Source organism: Porites lutea, chromosome 12 (assembly GCF_958299795.1).
Source record: "Porites lutea chromosome 12, jaPorLute2.1, whole genome shotgun sequence".
Lineage (NCBI taxonomy): Eukaryota > Metazoa > Cnidaria > Anthozoa > Scleractinia > Poritidae > Porites > Porites lutea.
In genome coordinates, this window is record NC_133212.1 from 474548 (window position 1) to 496202 (window position 21655).

The 21655-nt window shown below is 38.6% G+C and overlaps 2 protein-coding genes across 3 annotated transcripts; one reads left to right on the forward strand and one right to left on the reverse strand.

The window, feature by feature from the left end:
• Positions 1-28: 28 nt before the first annotated feature.
• Positions 29-9411, reverse strand: LOC140921426 (transmembrane prolyl 4-hydroxylase-like). Its single transcript, XM_073371420.1, has 10 exons — positions 8728-9411; positions 6148-6229; positions 5565-5773; positions 5209-5270; positions 4611-4645; positions 4215-4398; positions 3607-3664; positions 2947-3080; positions 2312-2405; positions 29-1153 (listed from the first exon to the last, which is right to left on the reverse strand). The coding sequence occupies exons 1-10, from the start codon at positions 8929-8931 to the stop codon at positions 758-760; spliced, it is 1458 nt and encodes a 485-aa protein (XP_073227521.1). The 5' UTR covers positions 8932-9411; the 3' UTR covers positions 29-757.
• Positions 9412-14325: 4914 nt separating this feature from the next.
• Positions 14326-21551, forward strand: LOC140954013 (transmembrane prolyl 4-hydroxylase-like). 2 transcript variants are annotated; one of them, XM_073403401.1, is made up of 10 exons: positions 14326-14567; positions 15577-15658; positions 16028-16215; positions 16494-16555; positions 17270-17304; positions 17787-17955; positions 19277-19334; positions 19883-19998; positions 20534-20624; positions 20901-21550. In XM_073403401.1, the coding sequence occupies exons 1-10, from the start codon at positions 14382-14384 to the stop codon at positions 21243-21245; spliced, it is 1332 nt and encodes a 443-aa protein (XP_073259502.1). In that variant the 5' UTR covers positions 14326-14381; the 3' UTR covers positions 21246-21550. The 2 variants fall into 2 exon arrangements, with proteins under 2 accessions (XP_073259502.1, XP_073259503.1); XM_073403402.1 differs by lacking the exon at positions 15577-15658 and having other exon boundaries at positions 14341-14567; positions 20901-21551.
• The last annotated feature ends 104 nt before the right edge of the window (positions 21552-21655 follow it).

Here is a 21655-nt window from a genome sequence, read left to right on the forward strand (position 1 = left end):
TTTTTCTTCACCAAGAGCACTTATCTACATTCTTATGGAAATTACACAAAATTTGGATGCTTTATTTTTTTCTGTAATGTTCCAGATTACCTCTGCTACCGCAGTTGGAATAGAATGAGATTAATGTGCGGTTTCAAACGGTTTCTTTTCTCATGCTAGATAAATTGAATTAAGTAACTTACAAAGAAAAAATGTAGCAACGTTTTTGGATGGAACGAAACTTCTAATTGGACCGAAGCGTTCCAATTACGATTTAGCGGAACTTTTGGTTTCTTCTTAAAAAGAGGAACTGGAAGCAATAATTTATGGAAACGGGATGACAAGTTTCGGTCGGACCGGATCGATCGACTTGAGAGGACCACCTTTGGAGGCGAGGCGCTTTTCTGGAACCTCGTCCGACCTGGACCGAAGCATTCCATCTCTGTTTCGACCAAACGTTACGAAAAGTTTGGTATTATAGAAGGAACCCCACGGCTCAGTTAGTTTCCATTTATCCTAGGTTTTGTAATTTACTTTAACAAAAAAAAAACCGCTCTCCCTTACATGAAAATACTATGTAGTAGCTATTAATAGCCATACGACGGCCACGGGACACACGAAAAGTCCGACGAATCGAGACGAACTAAAGCCATAGATTCTGCTGAGTGGGACCAATCTCCAATAGTGATCAGTTTTGTATTTGATCTGTTTCTTAATTGCTTTGTTTGTTAATCGTTTGTTCTTCTGAAGGCTTCTTTTCAATTGGAAACTCTATAATTTACTCAAGCCCATTTTGTTTTTCCAAAGGTTTTTCTTCATTATAATTACTTTGCTCGTCACTTGACTTTTGCCCAGTTTGTTCCTCCCAAGGTTCTCTTTTCATCCTTTCCTGAAAATCTTCCTCCATCAATCGCGTCTCCTCCCAAAGTTTTAGATCTAGCTCGCGAATCGGTCCAGCGTTAATCCAATTGTTTGCGGCCCATTTCGTTCCCTCAATGACGTTACAACCACCATGATAGCTCATGAAATCCATAGGTCCCAGCCAGCCGGTCTCGTTGTCAACAAAATGGTTGTACCAAAGCAACGCAGTGCCACGTTTTGGTTTGTAATAAAGACTGGAATCGTAGCAGTGGTCGGCCAAGTCACACATGATCAATTCACTATCTATGTTGGACTAAAAATAGTGAGAAAAAATTTTGTCATTACATGATTCACGAAACAGGTGTTTTAGTTATCAAAGTCACGTCCGCCACTCGGAGTATCAAATCATAGAAAGGTGAGCTGAGAAAAAGCTTTCTTAGCAGGCTTGACGACTTGTTTTCATTGACGATTAATTAAACACTTTTTGGCGTTTAATATAGGTTCTTAGAAATCATTATTAGGGTTATTCAAAGCAAAATGTTGTCAAATGTCAACGATCATCGTACCAAGGACCATTTATCCGATCAATCGTCACGATCATGATTTCCTTTTTGGATATACGGACATAGGATTTAAATGTCATGATTTGCATTGGTTGATTGATTGGCAGACAGACAGGTTAGTTGACTGACTAAGCCATCAAAAGATAAATCAACCAACCACAGTTGAACCTCCATTAAACGGCCACCTATTAATCAGCTACCCTTTATTAAGCGGCCAATAATCAAAGCCCAGAAATATTAGTAGGCGGCCCCCTCCACCAAGCACACACGCGGCCTCCTTTTGTCCATGCCGACGAGGGGTTCACCTATTGTTGTCACCTCTATTAAGCGGCCAACAAGCGCTATATAAAGCAGGTTTCAGCCAAAGATTATGCCATTTTGGAAGGAGATTTCTAACACCAGAAAGCTCAGAAAAAATTCAGACCTCCGGGGACAGCTCTGGGTGAGAATCGAACTCGCGACCCTCCAAGTTCCAGTTCGAACGCTCTAACCACTGAGCTACAGGAGGCTCTATAGCGAGCAGGGTTGAAATTTAATCATAACTACACCAGTAATTTATGACGAAGTATCGGGCAGCCACCTCCCTGTACCCCAAGGGATGCTGCTTAATGTAGGCTCAACTATCAGGACAGCAAATTTCATCACCATTTCTCGATTTTGTGTTGTTAACTTGGGAAATTCTCAAAAGTTAGTTCCCAGTAGTGGTAAATAGAAAAAAATTTCCATTCACAACAATTTCTGCAAACAAGGCTCGGTGATGGTGAAATTTGCAAGTTTGACGTCAGAATATATAAGGACTAACTCGACTGCGGGGTGTGAACGTCACTTCAATGTGACATAATTATTAAATGCTTTGTGAGGGAATAGGATTCATAAACTTAAGGTAGAACGATAAAAATAGGCCTCACCTTATTTTCCGCAAAGGTAAAGTTGTCCGCAACAGGAAAAGCAGTTTCACCACCCAGTTTTGGCTCATTAAGATAATAAAAGAGCGTCAAGTACCTGATTATGAAGGAATAATAATAAATGTAGAGGTCAATTTTTAATGACCAATCACATCAATAACTGACGATTTAGAGGTAGGACATCCAAATTCGTCTACCTGATTCCTAGTCGAATTTGAATTTGGAAATGTTGGTTTTTGAGGGGAGAGGAAAACTGGAGTACCCGGCGAAAAATCTCTCGGAGCAAAGGAGAGAACCAACATCAAACTCACGGCAACCCACATAGGGCGTCAATTCCGGGATTTGAACACAAGCCACATTGGTGGGAGGTGAGGCCTCTATAGAGCTCTCCATTTGATTGACCTGGAGATCTGGCCCGCAGGCTAGGCCTTTCCCCACTGCCCCATCCCTTTCTCCCCTAATTGTCAATCCCTAAAAACTTGGTCTTTGAATGATAAAGGAAAATATATTTTTACTTTTTAGGTAATGCAGAAAATATAAGGGAAAAAATTAGCATGTAAGATAATAAGTGTCTGTAAAATGAGAAATTGCAATTGACATTGAAGCTGAGCAGCATGATGAAAGATCAAGTTTTTTACCTGCATGGAACGCATTCTAAGTCATCGACTTCATATAAATTTTCAGTGTAATGACAACAAGGTGTGTTCATTACTACTTCCTCTTCCGAGTCAAAATGACAATGATAATGTTGCTTTTCCTGATACCTGACGACCTGAAATATTGAAACAGAACCTGGAATATTGAAGTAGCCAAAACGTCTAATATATCACGCGCTGGTTGGTTATCATTTTCATTGGCTGGACCAAAGTAAAGTAAGCCGGAAAATGTCTTTTTTTTTATATATTTGCAGTTAAGTCAGTCACGTTACCTTGGCACTTCATTAAGATTAAGTCACTGGCGCGACTAAATTTCGGTAGTTGTGAGGACGTATCGGAACGGTTTTCATTCTTAAGCCTCTAGAAGAAATCCTATGGTGTGACGATTCAAATGAAACCTAGTTAGCTGCACACTATCATGATACTGATTGCATCTTAGCTTTTGCTACGTTTAAATTGAAACTTCAAAAGTTACTCTTGGGAGGTAAGGCGGAAGCGGTGTGACTATTCTTTGGGTTGAGAGTTCTTTGGGCTTGGCACGCAGGAAAGAAGGGAGTCACCAGCGTTTTGTATGCCTTTGTTGGGGGACAGACTAAAATGCTAGTTCTCTGACCATAAGAGCGTAGAGTGTCATAGACAAACCTGCATATTTTCACTGCTCCAAATCATATCTTTAGGGAGGTTGGTCGCCAAGTGTATTCTAAAGCAGAGGAATGGATTCCAATTCAAATAGGAACACATTGAGGAATAATTGCTGTGGCAAGTACAAGCTGTGAAAGTCTTCTGGTATTATGAATAGGGAAGCAGATGTTTTTCTACATGTTTTTTTTACGGCTTGGTTCTGAGTTGAAATATTCCTTACCCCCTTTTCATAAAATCTTTGCATTTAAACAGTTAGTGGGACGCCAAGGGTTGTGGTCAAGACTCACCCTGTAGGTAGTGTTAGTAAAAATAGCTTTTTTCAATGGATTAATACAATTGCATGGTACTAGCTGCAGCAAAGATATTAAGAAGAAGTTTCCTTTGTTTTTGAATATTACGGCTCGCAGAAGTTTGGATTAACGTTTGCGTCTGTGGATGGAATATTGAAAAATATTAACGTGAGACAAACTAAATAGAAGATTTCTTTTCTGTTTCGGCTACTTTTTCTTTTACAAAGTTTATCAAAAAGTGCTTTTGGATGTGTGGTGGGCGCTTTGACGTCTTGGTCAGAAAAGGTATATAGTTCGCGACAAATCGGAATCTCGTACCTGTCTCTCAGACTCTCAAAGAATGGTTTAAAATCAAGGTGCTCGTATGGATCAAGAAACGTAGTGCTACTGTCTCTTGTGCGTTTATTTGAATTTGTTTCATGTATTTTCTCCAAATAGGCTCTTAATTCTTTTTCTTTACTCTTTTTGGTTAAATCCTCGAACTCCTCATAGCTTATAATACCTGCAAGATATCAAAAAGGCAAATAATTGTGATTCATTTGAAACCTTTAAGGGCGAACAGGGTTTGTATATAACCTCAGCACTGGCTTTGTTTAGCCCTGCTGTGTCCGCCAGAGTTTTCTCCCCATTTTTTCCTTTCTTTGGATTTCTACACTTAGGACAAAATTGACAAGAGACATGATATGGGTAAAATCTTCATACTGTGTATCTTACCGTCCTTATTGGGATCCATATCGAGATCGGATATCCTAAGAAAATGAATCAAAACAATGATGGAACAATGATAGAACAATGATGAAACAATGATGAAACACCTGTTTTAGCTATGCACACCAAGTGAAACATGGCTATTTGTTCAAACGACAACTTCCAAGGACAAACGTGTCAAGATGTTGACTATTTTATTACGTATTCCAAGAAAATTAACAAAGTTTTAGTTAATTTCCATCTCTTTGAAACTACGTAAACTAACTTAAACAAATATTTGAATAATTCCAGTGTCTTTGATTCGCGATAAACCCCTACGGTAGCCTGAAACGGCAATTTCGCACTCCATGACGACTTTCTGAATTTTCGGTGTTTTGCTTTTCGTAAGTAATCTGTTTTAAGTGGAAAACGTCAAAACCAACAAACCAACAATCAAGTAACAATGACTGGTAGCCATCATATACCCCTTCGTCGTGATCTATACTTCGACATTAACATTTTGCTCCTTATTTGGGTAAAAGTTTCAAAACCTGACTACAAAGACTGGTGAAAGCAAGTGCTTGGTGCGTGACTATCGTAACACTATCAACAAATCATGGCTTACATCTTTTTAACATCATCCACATTGACTATGACTCGTCCCAGATCCAAAACACCTCTTGCGACCTTTAACAGAAAGCAAAACACATCAAGAGAAAGTTATCTAAGAGTTAAGATGACAAGAAAAAATGTATGTCGCTTTAAGGAACCGTCTATATTGGTATGGTTAACACGTAATTATGAATAGTTAGGGAGTGCTCATAAGGAACACTGTTGTAAACTTTGTTATAACAGTGTAGGACCACTTCTATGGTCTAAAACAATAACACGAGGAATTTGCCTTCAAAAATTTTCTATTGTCTCTATAGACCCCACCCCCCACCCCACCCCACCTTCTCCCTAGAAATGGTTCTTATTCACCTCTCCCACATCAAGAGATCCATCATTGTCGGAATCCAATCCCTGAAAAATTTCAGCCGAACTCAATTCTGGATTAGAACTATTATCATTGCCGTCTCCGTTTTCGTCCAGAGATTGTTCTCCTAGGGTCTTTGATCTCTCAAGTCCTTGTGTCTGTGCCATGAAAATAATGTCATTGCATTCCTGTTCCGTAAGAAAATCCTCAATTTCTAACAGAAAGAAAAAAAATGTGAAAGGTTAAATGTGATCAGCTGACTCAAAATAGAATAATCTTCTGAATGTAAATACGATATACTTTCATAGCGATATCAATCGGCGAAATCAACTTATGATAGCTAAATCGAAATAATAATCATTTCAGTATTACTGGCTAATACAGGGTTAAGATGAAATGCTCTACTGGCTTCCTGAAAAGGCATGACAGTACCCTCTTGTAGTATTGTGAAATATTGTACTAAGGAGAAAACTTGATAATTGTACACGATGGATTTTTTGTGCTAAAAAGGTAAAAACACCTTGACCTTCAAATATGGCGGGAACTCTAATGTACTTAAAAGATTCATGTTCAACACAGTTTGATTACCAAAGAGAGCTGGCCTTAAACTTAAGGTCTTCATCTTGTGAACTTTTCCTGGCACTAAATAGAGCTCGCGCACATATCCAACCTTGTAAGGATAGAAAAAAATAATAAAATATGGGGATAAATAAATAAAAATGAATAAAGCGCATGCCAAGTGTTCAGGAAGTCTTAGGTTCGAATCCCGTCGGGAACTCAGGGTTAAATCGTTTTTTTTTTTCACGATCGTGACATGCTGGCTGTATATAGTATCGCCTCCTCCGAAAAATATGTTTTTTGTGAATACTCGAATCTTTGGAGGCTGTTTAGCTCTTAAGGTAATGTTCTCGAAGTGCGTCCTTTTCCATGGCCTTTTAAATCTTAAAAGGTATTGGAAATAGGGGCAAACAAACCCATAAGCACTTAATGACTGATCCCGAGGGAAACAGTCAATTTTGTTTCCCGAGAATCTCAAGCGGAGCTAGAAATTCATTAAACCTCGCTGTAACTGCAGTCATCGGTCAACATTCGCGGGTAACAGTGCACTGTTACCCTCTGACGTTATAGAGTTTAAAATGTTGGCCGTTCAGAGATTTTGGCGGGAAACAGTTTCATCGTTAGATGTCATGTGACCTCGAAGCAACCAATGAGAGCGCACGCTGAAAAAAAATGAAAACATTTCCGGCTATATAGCAATTATAAATACGTCGTCAGATGCTTTCCGTTCATAATGCTAAGTTGAGACAAATTCTCAAGATTTATGGCTTTGAACTAGTAAGAACTAAATACCTGCTGTTTAGTCGAAGCTCTATTTTTAAAAAAATGAGTGAGTCTGTGAGATCACGGTAAGGATATGCATGTGATTAGAACGCGAGGCACAGCTTGAATTTCCTTCATACGCAATAGTGGCACTTAAGGCTGAACAAAACGACAGGAAAGAGAGCATGTTAATGGCTTTCGCCTAAATGCTATTTCCATGTCCTTAACACTCCGCTTTTTGGGATGAAATTCTCTAGCGTGCTATAGAACCCTTGATTCAAATAAAATTTGAGTAAAAATTGAAACCTCTAGGACCCTCTAGCACTTGCTTTCGCTTATATTGATGTATTTCTTGAGATTGAAATATTTCAACGCTAAAATCAAACTATTTTCTTCAATTTTTGACGGATTTGAAATGGGAAAAGGTTTAATGAACGCATATTTTAATAAAAACAAGGAAAAACAACCAAACATCACAAGTAACCGAGATATATTTAAACAGCTGGAGATAGGTTGTAAAATCCTAGATCATATCAGAAATTCAAAAATCATAACTTTCTGGCTTTTCTCGCTATTTTTTGATAAGAAAGTAAGATTAAAAAGAAAAATCGTATGCATTTCTCCTGAACCATTTTCTCTTGCCTTTTTTGTCACTCGTAAGTTACAAGCATTTATTAAGCTTTTATCGGTAAAAAAGGCGACATTCACGGCGAACTTTGTTATTTTCATAATTTTTATTTTTTCACTTTTCACGTTTCAGTCTTATTAATAGCCAAACGCCTTTCAAAACTGTCATTAATTTGTTCTGGATAAACGAGAATTGCTAAATTAGTGTAATGAAACAAAAATTATGTCCAAAATTTGCGCAAAAACTCGAGCAAGTGTGTATTTTATCATGTTTAATGAGCTGTGTGTGTTAAGTTTAAAGAAATCGTTAACGTTCTGTTGATTCGTCCAACCATTAAACTCCTTGCTGTATAAACCTTCAATGCAAGATTGAATTCAATAATGCAAAAATCAAAAAGGGGTGGGCAGTGACAAAACGCGGCTGTCGTTGTAGGCAAATGAAAATACCTATCACCAATAACGTTTTTGAGGAAATATAGTCAGAAAGATTTGGAGGCAGTTCAGATGATCTTGTGTTCCTTTCTCTAGCCCCCCATCAGTTTTTCAAAAGTTGGATAGCGCAATCCACCGGATACACCACTGCCCAGTGGATAAGTATTAGGGAAACCAATTGCACTATCCACTGTATAGAGATTTATCCTGTGGATAGCACTATCCACCTTTTCAACAACTGGGCCGGTAGATCTCTAGATGACTGAACTTGCTGCGACCCAAAAGGCTACCTAACAAACTAACTCAGTATACTTTACAGTAATTTCCCTGGTAGTATTAAAAATCGAGGACGTGAATTTAAGGCGGGTCAAACGAAAAAAGTTTATCATGAATAAAGAGTAACCCGAAAAAAAAAACCATTTAATTGACTCTTAAGTATCGTTCATGTAGATAAAAGATTATTCGTACGCAATACGCTTGCGCTTCTAGCGATTTAAGTAACAAGCGAAAAGCGGATAAAAGTGTTTCACAGGTTAAGTGACAACTGAGAAAGTGAGAAAGGACACAATTTCCATAAAATTAACCTTTTCAGCATCTGGTGTTAACAATTAAAACAAAAAGGATTTTTTATTATTCATATGTCGTAAATGGCTTAGATAGCTTATTTCTTTCAATATAAATGCCTTAAGGAAAAGTATGGCAGTGATCAATAAACTTCGATATAAAGACACACTGAATATCATAATAATTACTATTGTTTTTGCTTGAACAAAAATGTATGAGTCTTACCTCCACAGGATCTATCCTCGTCAACACATGTGGATAATCTTTCTTCTCTGTCCCTTCAGCTTCGCCTTTTTGCTGTGAACTGGTTTCTATTTCTCTGTTTGCGATAAACCAAGACGCCAAAACTAATGACACGAGTAAAACAACACAGGAACTTACACGAACCCAGCCTAATTCTAACAAAAAATGTTTAAGGCAGGTCTTCATTGTTATCTTCTGGTTAATAACAGTTTATCTTGGATCGACCTTTACCGCATTAATAAGAGGGCTGGAAGATCTTGGTCAAATTTTGGCGATATCCTTTAAAGTTCACGATGCAACTTGAAATGAAACCGGTTTTTAAGTGTGAATAGCGAGACAAGAATGAGTTATCGTATATCCAAAATGGAAATTTAGTTTATTTGGTAAATCGGTTGGAGACAGGTGTTCAAAGCTTTCATATATTATATTACGACTCTGTTACTCCAGTTACCTAATTGCCTGGAGTCACACTTTTGCTTAATTTGTTGTGGCTATCAGAAGTCTAATGAGAGTGTACATGCGCGTTAACTCCGTGGGAATAACTAAATAAATTAACCCATTCATCTTCCTCCAAGAAACGTTTTAGGTTTGCTGTGAACTAATCATTGATCAATGTCACAGTCATGTCACAACGGAAGAGCGAAGAAAAAACTACACAAATTAACCTTTTCAAACCTAATATCCACATACAAATTCTCCAGACCGATCTTTAGACATTTCTTGAAATAATAAGTAAAGAGAATTTGACTAACGATCAAAGTATTTTCCTTAAGTGGTCACCTTTTTTCAAGGTAATCTATTAATGTTTTTAGGAGAAAGTTGATATTAGTCACTCTAGATCTTGGAAATCAATGGGTTAATTTTCATGTGGCGGAAGTCTGGATCTTAATGGGGCCGGTGGGTTTTACGAATCAGGTTCGGACCACTTTGTCCTATGGAATCAATGTTCATATCCCGGCATCCTAATATACTTTACACAATACCATTGAGAGAAGTTATCAGAAAAAAAAAGTTTCAGAATTCCTCACTCATTATAGCGGCCATCAGGAGACGCCAATTAATTCCAAACTTAACTAAAGAAAACTTTTAATTCACCCTGACCATAAAAATCATCGCAATAACCATTGCTGTTAACTGAGACCTTTAGCTTTTGAAGAACAATACACCAAAAAACAAGCATCAAAATTACGGTCTTACTTGCCTGAAATTAGAGCACCCAATACTGCAAGCCAGCAGCGATGCATTGCCTACAAGATGGCTGTCATGTTTGCTACACCGAAAATCGCCGACATTGCCATGCTTTGTCTGAAAATAAAAGAAATCTACTAATTATTGGACATTCTCACTTTAAACTTCAATAAATTAATAATTCGAGAACAGTCAACAAGAGGCGTTGCAATAGTCTTTTTTTTTTTATAAAACCTTAGTTTTATATTTAATTGATCCTTTTTCCTGTCAGTATCGTTTTACCCTTTCAAATAAACACAAAACATTATATTCTTCCACAAAAACTGCCATCTATACTAAGTTTACATGTAACAATAACAATCATCATTATTTTCCTACTTCCTTGTATTAAATTTAATCCCTCATTTCATAGCCTTTTTTTCAAAGGCCTACCTTTAAATCTTGCAGCAGTTTGCTCCTTTTAAACTCCAGATGATCGGCAGAGTGTGGATAGAATTCCTCCTTCGATATTTCAAATAATGAAAGAATGACAATGAACAGTTTGATGTTCGTTGCGCCTTGAACGGCGGCCATATTGGAGGTTTCGACAGAGTAAAAACCCGATGTCGTTGCGAAGTTTCAGGATAATCAAAAAATGAGTTGATGGCAATAGAATTGCAATTTTGGTGCGGAAATATCAAGAACAAAACGAGGTTTATCGGATACAGTTTACGTTTTCAGAAAACTTTATTAATGTTTGATGAGTTGACATTTTTGTGGCGCAGAATGTCGGCAGAAATGTCTATTTAATTTGATCTTTATCTTAGTCTTCAGCGACATCTTTGTGTTTTTTCTGCCACCACAATAAGAGCTTAAAATATAATTTGTTCTCAAGAACTGAATACAAGATTAAAAGGAAATAAGTGTTCAGAATAAATTAGACATCGACTCAATTTTGGCTACTTAAAAAAGGTGTTAGGTTTATAAAAATCCCGCCTCAAGTTGTATGTAAAGTTAGGCAAAGCCAGTTTAGAAAAAAAAGGTTTAGTCCGGAAGTGCTTGAGAGTGCGGTTTTCAGTTATTGAAATTTCGAGTCGAGGTCGAATTTTAAGCTAAAGTGAGTTTTATGATTTAGATTAAAAAATTCGGGAAATAAGAATTGCGTCTATCCTCAGTTTTCGCAATTCACCCACGAAAAATTAAACAAATTTGCAATTGGTTTTAACGGGCTATTACTTACATTGGGGTGTTCTTCGAACGCCTAATACTGAAAAACTAAGACATACAGAAGGTTACAGAGCACTGATTCGCATGACCGGAATACCAGATTGAAACTCCGTATAAAAGAGATTAAATGGATGGTTCTGTAAACTATGAAGAATTTCTCCACACAAGGCATTACCTTTATGACAACTATACATTTCTCGCTGTTAAACTTGGACCTCTTAGGACGATCCAATTACCTTAAGAAAATCAATTTCCTGCTACAAGAAAAAAGCACCGACAGAGTTGAGAATACCGCCCGGTCGACCTCGGGGGTACAAAACAAAACTTGGAAATAATATTTTAGATCCAGTCACTTCGGAATAGCCCGTAAAGCAAAGAGAAATTACGAAATTTAGCCGCCCCAGAACGCTGATAAAGCTAGACGCTGGAAGAAGTGGATGATGAGCCAACAGGAGATGACTCCGGAATTACACAGAGCTGCGACAACTTGCAAATGACGGGAACTTGACTTTTTCAAGGTCTTTTCTGCCATGTTAGACTAAAGAACAATTGAAAGCATTAGAATTTTCGTTAACTTGTGTTGCCTCTTTCTAAAAGTAATAACTCCATAAACTGGAACGTCAAGCTTGAAATGGACAGAGAAGTCTAATGCACTCATTAATTGCTTATCACACCAACGTTGTATTTAACGATTTAGCGTCAAATTCGAGTCAAATAGATGCATTTAAAAGAATTTGTAAAATCCTATTATGATGTTTTCAAAATTTACGTCTATAAAGATTAAACTTTTATAGAATCTGAGCTCTTAGCGAAACTAAAACTTAAATGAAGTGTTCTCCGCATTTGCAATCATCACAATGAACTGTTGACTTACTTAACGTCAACTTTTGTAAATAGAAATTAGCAAGCACCGAATTTGCAATGAATTGAAATGTCGATGATAATTAAACGATTATGATCAAAGCTGATTTCCGCTGTAATCAAAGATACCATGCAAGCACGGAGAGAATGGATAAAATTAAAGAGTAATATATTCACTTCATTATAATCTGATTCTGAAATCCAGGACGCATCCTTTTGCCACCCTCTTTTTTTGCCGTTCTAAAGATCTAAGATGGCGTATCTAAGGCCTGGTTCAAACGCCGTACTTTTCATGTGCCGAACCTATTGAATAAGTTCGTCTTTGGGGCGACACTGGCGCGACATCTGATTCAGACGGCGTACCGTGTGTCGAGCCTAAGTTAAGTTCGACAAAAGTTCGACAGACTCTGTCGAACTTTACGCTTTTGCCGCACCAAACTAAAACTGCCGCACCAAATTGATTCAGACGCCGCTCTTTTGCCGTACTTAATTCATCAGTTAGGTTCGGCACATGAGTGGAGCGGCGTCTAAACCGGGCCTAACGTTGTGTCTAAACTAAACCGGAGAGCTCTCGCGCCGGCATAGACTTGCTACAAGTCGACCTCTCATAAGTTTTTAAAAGTGAGCGCAGCGACCGAACAGCGAAGAAGTCTCGAGGTCTACTCGTTTCGCCTGAATGGATTTGAATCATGTTATAAATTCACGCGGGGAAAAAATGATTGACATTTGCTGTGTCGAGAGCGGGGTGAAATATCACTCACTGTCCTGTTGGTCAACTGCCATGACGTTACATGCTTCGACCGGTGAATTTCGCGCCAAACAGGTATGAAAAGTCCTTTAAAAAGGAATAACCTACCAAGAAAAAAAAGGACTTTTAGAAATCTAGCGCCAGCACAAAACCATATCTTTTGTTCACACATAAGAGCCGTGATTCCAGCATTGTTTCTGCAACGGGCAGAGGCTGCGCCGCGCAGAGTTTGAAAGTGGATCGTCACATCCGGCGGATAGGATTCTATGCGTCTCTTCCGTTGAGGAAGTGAATGAGTTCGGCGAGGGCTGGAACCCACTGAAACGGAAGTACTTCAGGAGTTAGGATTGGGATTTAGTGCAGTAAACCATCTCAGCCAACCTCTCCAATACTCCGCATGATGTGTGTGAACGACTTGTTCTAGTTCCAGGTCGTTTCTCTTCATATTGCAGGGCGCGGTATTTTTCATGTCGGCATGAAAAAGATATCCGGTATAACGTAGACAGAGCCTAAGGCTAAGGGATGTTTATTCTAGCAGTTGTTATCCTTCAAATTATATTTTTGTTTATTCTTGCTATCTTTTTGAAGCAGCAGTTTGGCGATTCTTTCAACAAAACGTTTGAAATCTTCCTTGTCTAACATTTGAGTAGCAAGATTTAAATGCGGTCTTTCATAACAATTTGAAGCCGACCGTTTTACCTTGTATTGTTCAAGGTTAAATATAAAACAATTTTAAGTAAATACAAAGAACTGCAAGAGGAACTTTCCCACATTTAGTAACCTAAGATCAGCGTCAGTTCAAATAAGACAAGCAATACAAGCGAAAGCGCATGAATACGTTACTTGAAATGCACGAGTCCAGATGGCAAGAAAACAAAAAAACAACCGTCAGGTTTCCATATTTTGCTATATTTTAAGATACAAAGTCCAATCGGCAATGAAAAATAATAAATTTTTGGCCAGGCATAGTCTTAGCGGCTAAAAATTAATCTACGTAGAAGAGTAATAAACTTATATTCTCCAAAGACATTTGAAGCATTGATAACAGATGGGTAATCACCTAAGCAAATTCTTTTGTGAGCAGTGACATTTCCTATGTTTAATCCGCATTTGAAGACAGGAATAATAGCAAGGAAAATAAAACAAGCATCATACGAATTCACATGTAAAGCTTTTAAACTCTCCTTCACAAAACAAAAAAATTAATAGCGGAGGAGAAAAGGGGCATCAGTTTACTATCAGAAACTCCCATTAAAAAAATAAGGCAGAAAAGATTCACATAGACTAATATTGGTTCTATTTTCAAATCGATAAAATATCTTTACACAGATTTCAGAACCGGAAGACGTTACAAGATATACTTATTCCTGGAAGGAATAAACCCAGACTAAATAAAAAAAGCTTGAAATAAAATAAACCAGTTATTTATAGGTTTCTTGGGGTTTGGCATATAAATCGGATGGTATTAAGACAATACAACATCTTTCGCAGACGTTTTTACTAAAACAATAACAAGCTATATATTTGTTCAGCGTTCCAGATATCGGGCTAAGTGTCAATTACTTTGGGAACAATTTTTTGCATAATTATCAACTCGTGCTTTTGTTGAACTCATCAGATTATTTTTTGGGCGATGGAACACTGTCTGCGGACTCGAAAATTTCCTGGTTTTACCGTTCTTTTTGTAGTTTTCTTTACACTAGAAGCAACAGGAAAGGACCAAGCAGAGATTGTTCCGTCTGTATGCTCGGCGCAGAATCCAGATTGTTTTTTTCAACGTTTCGAGAACTTCAAGCTACCACGAGTGGAACCAGTAAAGGTACAGTACGATCCTGGGTAAATTACCGTCCTTCACAAGAGCTTAATGGTTTATTATGTTCGGCCGCTTGACCCAACAAACGCATTTGAAAATAATTTTGGTCGATACAAACTGAAAATTAAGTTCGGATCAGGTGAAGTACGGCCTTTGGCTCGTAGTTAACAATATTCTAACTCATTACGCGTCTATGCCTATAATTTTTCACGGCTTTAATTTTCGATATCTACTTGTGAACGTTGAAGGTTCTTCATTTAATCTGTTGTCTGGACTGAAAGCTCATCACCACCTGAATACCTTACAGTTGATATCTTGTGGTTTCTGCGAAATATAAAGGCGTTACTTCAACTATCTTCATGTGTACAAGGTTGAGTGGTAAATCAACATAAGCCTAAAACCGAAGACGTTTTAAAATTGGTAACTAAATGCTTTTTGAGATGTGTTTCAGAGCGGGATTTCAAAACCAAGTAGAAAGGATCAATTAAATAAGATTATTCAATCCAATAATCCCGTCGATTTTAACCAAAGGAAAGGCTTATTTTCATCGTCGTTGTCACGTGTCCATTTTGATCGCACTACGCAGGTGCCTGGGGCACGTTCCCCCGCTTATTCCTTATTTCCATCATCCTTGTCACGTGTCTGTTTTGAGCGTACCACGAAGGTGCCACGTTTTGCCCCCTTATTTCCTCGTCCTTGTCACGTGTTTATTGTAAGCGCACCACGCAGGTGAAACTTTTTCGCTCATCATCTAATCACTGTAAGGCGTTTTTATATGTATGTTCCGGAAAGGGATTAGCCGATAAAGTAAAAGGATTTTTCAACATTCAAGAAAAAGTAGCTTATTTTTCACACCGGACAATTAAAATCCCGAATCTTGGCTATAAAAAACCTGTTTGGGAACCCATTGCAGCTTAAATTCAGTCTGTTCATTGCCTCGAAAGAAAAGTGATCTCTGCACTTTCGAAGTTATTAAATTTATTAGCGTTCTGAAGATAACACGTTTCCTTTAAAGGTCGGGCATATCCAAAAGATTAATTTAACTGAAGGCGTTGAACATGAGATGGTTACAGCAGCCACACAGCCACCCATATTCGGTAGGTAACTATCCAACTGTTATCTCTTACCTACTCTCACGTAATAGTAGTGGTGGGGGTAATAGTGGTGGTGGTGGTGGTGGTGGTATCAGTGGTAGTCGTGGTGACAGTAGTGGTAGCGGTGGTGGTGGTAGTAATGGTAGTGGTAGTATTGGTAGTGGTAATAGTAGTGGCATTTGTGGCTGGTGTTGACGGTAACGGTGATGGTGATAGTAGTGGTAGCGGGAGTGGTAATGGACGTAGGCGTAGCACTTTATTTTAAAACGTTCTTACGTGTTGACTTATGTAACTAGAATTCCTCGACAGAGGGACAAATACACCAAAGGCTTTCAGACATAATGCTTTTGGATTTTTCATGTTTCCCCACAGAAATTCCCAATTTTCTATCTGATGAGGAGTGTGACCATATCATTCAATTAGCTAAGAATGAAGGATTGGAAACATCACAGACTGTAAAGGAAGGCGAAAAACATGACACGATGTCACTTGGTAAAAACACGAAGGAATATTTTAAAGTATGGGACCAAAACCGTGATGGGCAGATAGATATGGACGAGGTAAAATATCTGCAAACAATGAATAATAACTATATAGGCCTGAATACCCACAAAAGCGGCAATTATAAATAAAACACACCAAACAACCATCTCTTAGGAAATTTGTAGCGTCTACCTTGCGGATCGTAAATCTTGCATTTCAACATCTACACTTGCAGAGATTATATTGACTACTAATCAGTTAAACGTTCCCATACGCACGATACCCTTCCCTTAAAATCATGTATATGTAACATGTTTTCCCAAGGATCTCATCAATGAATAATTCATTCCTACAGATGATTCACAACATGGAAATTCTACTGGACTTCTCTCCAGACAAACCCACTCTGTTGAAAATGTAAGTGCTCGAAGAAATAACCTCATAGAACACATTCGCGTGAAACACGTGACATGCGCATGTCAAAGCCATGGGGATAAAACACGTGAGAAGTGCATGTCAGACGTATGCCTATCAAACACGTGAGATGAGCATGTTAGACACGTGCGAATCAAAGAGGTGACACATTGTATATGTCAAACAAATTGTGCATGTTACAAACTTGCGCGTCAAACACAGCAGTTGAGACAAAAGAGCAATAAATCAATTTCTGAAATTAAGGGATTTGTCAGGATATTCTAAAATAACGTCCAAGAGGAATACTTGCCAAAAATGAGAGTTTCGAGGCAAATTGTCACTGGGATATTTTAGCCCAGTTATGCTCTGATAACTCCGTACAAACCCTTTTAATTTTTTGGGGGTTGGACCCAAATAAATTTCATAGTTCAAATCCAATAATTTCAGAAATTTATTTTTATGACGTCACACTTGGGAACTCTATAAACATAATAATCCGCTGCTACGGGTATGAATACCTTGGGAAAATTTGGGTCATAAGTCTAGACCATTAACAATGTTTATGTTGTAGTTAATTTTTTATCTCTGGTAATTTTTATTTTTCCTTTGTTTCAACTGCATTAGCATACATTACCATACCCAAAAACAAAAGACAAATGAAAAATTACCTGAGATAAAAAATTAACTACAACATTTACATTATCTGTCCTACGGCAGGTACTCAGCTTTAGAACTGGACAAAGACCAAGACGGTATGTATGAAATTGAATCTTTTTGCCCATGAGGCTAAGGCCCAGTTCAGACGCCAAACTTCTTATGAGTTGAACCCGCTAATTCGAATTAAGGCCGATCCAAATTATTTAGACCGGCTGAATTGATTCAGACGCCGATCTTAATTCCAGCCGAACTTAAACAAGGAGAAAAATGGTCATTTCGGTCAAACTGCTCACAAAATACGTTATAATAATTTGTGCATTAGGTTCGGTACATGAAAAGTTCGGCGTCTGAATCAAAGCTGTTCCAAAGTCGATTGAAAGTCGAAATTACCGGCCAGGCCAGGGGGGAAGAACGGCTTCCCTAACTGATTCAGACGCCGAGCTTTTTATCTACTTAATTCAATGTATTAGGTTGGAATCATGATCAGTTCGGCTTCTGAACCGGGCCTAGTCTTCCCTATCAATGGCGTACAAATGAGCGAACAGCTTGCTTTATATCTAGACCTCTATGTTTGTAGAGAATATAAGCTTTGAAGAATTCAAACAAAGGAATACCCCAGAGATGGCCAAGTTTATACAGAAGATAAAGGGGGAACAACCACACACAAAAAGTCGCCACAGTCGGCAGACATGGATAGAGAAGGTTAATGGCAGCTTAGACAGTGTCGTCGCTTCCATACAGGAAAGGTAAGACATGCGCAGTTCAAATGTCGATCTTTCATGTACCGAACCCAATCCCTTCAATTAAGTACATGAAAAGATCGACATTTCTAATTTAAGTCGATCCGTGAATTAAGATCGAGTAGCTCACAGGGGAATTTCGACCGCGGAGCGACTTCGTTTGAAACGTCGAATTTCTCATGTACCAAACCGTAAGGAATAACTTACTAAAATTTACTTTCACGTGTAAGCATTTTAGACCATTGAACACCGTGAAAATGAATTGAGTCAGACCAATTAAGATCGACATCTAAATCAACTGTCGAACTTAGATCACTTGGGTCGACCTAAATAGGTATTAAAGTTCGGTACATGAAAAGATCGACGTTTGAACTGGGCCTAAGGCTGCGTGCAAACGGACGCAACAACTCCCAACATTGTTGCGCCAACAATGTTGGGAGTTGTTGCATGCGTGTTGGCAGTGGTGTGCAAACGGATGCAACAACTCCCAACAATGTTGGCACCTGCAGTGCATCGTGGGAAGGATACAACCCATAAGTCTTTGTAAACTATGCGTAATGATCGTGCGTGGCCACAACAATGTTGTAAGAGCTGTGCAAACGGATCCAACATTGTTGCGCTACGCTTCGGGGATCACGGAACAAAAAAAATGTTGGGAGTTGTTAGCTGAAAAGTTTGACCGGTTTCAAACTTTGCACAACAACACGCAACAACATCCAACAACATGCAACAGGGTGTGCAAACGGACGCAACATGTAACATCCAACAATGTTGCTGAGAGAGAGGGAGTGTGTGTAAAATGAGTGAGGAGAGCCGAAAAGAAATTGAAGTGACAATTCCCTAGTCCGCACTGAGTATAACCTTCTTCCTTTTGGCCCTTGACAGCCAAACGGAAGGGTTTACTCGCAGGCTAACATAGAGTGATCTTTTAAATCGGCCGAACAAGAATCTCGGAATAAGTGACAACGGCCCATAAATTGAAGAAGAAACAGAAACAAATATCTGAATGAACATATCATGAATCCCAGCTGGCCGAAGGCAAACCAGTCGGTTCTTTACAAGTAAGACCGAGGAGATGGGAACACGGGGCAAACGAGAAATAAATCCCGCTAATGGCCACATCGAGTATCTGAATATGGGACGACGGAGTTAAAACCCAGCCCTCTAAACTAATCGGCTGTGCAACCTCCTGCCTTGTCTTCAGGAATACAGACCTAAGGCAACGTCCTGCTATTCTTGAGACTCCATTCACATTTACACCAAATACAATGAATAGTCATGATATCAGACTGATACTTTCGTTGTCCTAACAAGATTATCTTTGCAGGGTGCACCGACTCACTATGCTTCCACTGGACATAATAAAAGCAAGCGAGTACCTACAAGTAAGCTGCGTTTTTGATAGCCTAGGAACGCAGACGTATTTCCGGATGTCGCTTCTCTCCTTCGAAACGTTAGAGAAGTAACAACCGGAAATAGTTTACGTCCTCAGGATAAGTTCACGATGAACTTACTAAGAAAAGTGCGTAAATTTAAAATTAAAGACACATAAACATGATTCTGAATAAAATTGTAAGCAAAGAACATCCGTATTGAGGAAGAAACGGTTAAACTGTTAAGGGTGAAGTGAATACAATATGATGTTGATGATGAAAATAAAGATCTCCTACATCACAATTTTCCAAAATTGACAGTGGTGGTAAAAATTCCAACATTTAATACGACCTAAAATATCAGAATTGGACAGGACAGTTCATTTGAAGGATAAGTCGTTTAAGAAACCTTTTAAAAATGTGCGTGACATTATTACATTTTTTGTCAGTGGAGTAAGATTCTGTAAAATTTGCATGACATTTTTTAAAAGTAGAGAACGAAATTGGTGGAATAGACAACAGGATACTTAACTCATTAACGAAAATATGTTGTGTCATAGGTAGTATCGTATGGTCCGATGGGTCATTACAACTGCCACTTAGATTCAGACTTCATTAGAAAAAGCCCATGTTGTCACTACCTTGGAAGCGAATTAAGAAACTGTAGAGTTTGCAGGTATTAAAAATTTAGTAACTCTCACAGCAGTCCTGCCGGCCTGCTCAGCTGGCGGTTTTGTTGCTGCTCCTCTGCGGGCGCGCTCACCTAAAACACCGCAAGCTGCCCAGACTAACCGAAAGTAGTTTCGTAATTGCTTTGGCTTCCTTTGCTTTGCACTGAGAACTACGTTTTTGTGATTGGCTAAAAAATCGCTTCCCACTTTCTTAACCAATCAAGTGTGACACTTAAACCGTTTGCAAGTTGCCCCCACCAATTTTTCCCGCGCTTAGCACCGGTGCAAGTATTTGTTTCGGGATCTGATTGGGACATTGAGCACCAGCCTGTGTTTTGATTGGCTAAAGTAATAGCTCTGGGTTTGGTTGCAGTCCAGTGGAAACGACTGTGTCGTACTTAGAATACCTGACAGCTATCGCTCAGTCAAAAGTCAATGGGAAACTTAAAGTACTGTGTGCAGGTGGTTTAATAATGATATAGTAAGACGAAAAATAAGGACAGTGAATGTTCATTTTTGCGTTGTTATTTTTCACGGCAGGTATGCTACAATACTATACTTTTTGGATAATGTAGAGGATGGTGGTGAGACGGCTTTTCCTATCGCCGACAATAGCACTTTTGATGACGAGGTGGGTGCAGTTATAAAAGAGCTTTGTATCGAATACCATGTTTTACCTTTAGCACTAAGCAATGAGCCGATTCGCCATCTTGTTAACAGAAAACTTCCGAACAGCACTAAGAAACGTTTGAGTCCACGGTAAAGGAGCAAGGATTAGCAGAGTCAGTAAGTGCGCGCCGGCTTTCTGTATGGAAAGTTCTGCGTTCGGTGTGACTTTAAATCCCAGTTTCGACTTCTTTCCTTTCTACGTTGAATTAATAAATGTTTTTATGCTGTTGTAATTTAGGTGTGGATGAGTGACGCTGAAAATGTTTGCAACTTAGCAAAGAATTGCCACAAAGCAAATGTGGTAGTTAAACCAGAGAAGGGCAAGGCCATCCTTTGGTACAACCACAAGGTCAACAACATGACCGGTTGGATGGGCCAGCTTGATAAGTTTTCTTTTCATGGCGGCTGCGATGTAAAACGTGGCACAAAATGGATAGCAAACAATTGGATTAGCCTTAGCGAGGATAGAGAAAAAGATATTCTGAACTGGATAGAGCTAGCTCAGGAAGAAGAAAACAGCAGCAAGCCTGCTAGTGGTTCAGAAGGAGACTCTAGCGAAGAATCCTTACATCAGGAACTTTGAATAATAACCGATTATGATCATCCAAATTCTGACAAAAATTGCTTTTCATATTCGAACACTCAAGATGAATTTGTTCGAAAACAGTTATAATATAGTTAAAATATTTCCTTTTATCAAAGCACAGTACGTTGGCTAATTAAGACTTTATCATTTGCAGCTCACGGAAATATTTCAACGCACGAACTAGAAGCGAGAGGCAGCACGAGGCTGCGTTTTAAACTTAACTGGAGTTACGAATCAAAATAATTTGTGAATCATGAACGCAAGTGTCCAGTTGAGTTGAAAAGAAATAAACCGTTACAAGAGGCTTGAAAATCGTGAAAGAGATCATTGTATTTAATTTACTCCTCTCTATTTATCATTGCGTGTTTTCTTGGACGTGAGATAAAACAGTCCCTGTGCTACTTACT

Coding starts and splice junctions, on each gene's coding strand:
- LOC140921426 (XM_073371420.1), bottom strand. CDS start 8,931: ATGAAGACCTGCCTTAAACATTTTTTGTTAGAATTAGGCTGGGTTCGT. Junction 6,230..8,727: donor CGAGGATAGATCCTGTGGAG/GTAAGACTCATA, acceptor TATCCTTACAAG/GTTGGATATGTGCGCGAGCT. Junction 5,271..5,564: donor GATCTCTTGATGTGGGAGAG/GTGAATAAGAAC, acceptor TTTCTGTTAAAG/GTCGCAAGAGGTGTTTTGGA.
- LOC140954013 (XM_073403401.1), top strand. CDS start 14,382: ATGGAACACTGTCTGCGGACTCGAAAATTTCCTGGTTTTACCGTTCTT. Junction 16,216..16,493: donor GGCAGATAGATATGGACGAG/GTAAAATATCTG, acceptor TCATTCCTACAG/ATGATTCACAACATGGAAAT. Junction 19,335..19,882: donor AAGCAAGCGAGTACCTACAA/GTAAGCTGCGTT, acceptor GTTGTGTCATAG/GTAGTATCGTATGGTCCGAT.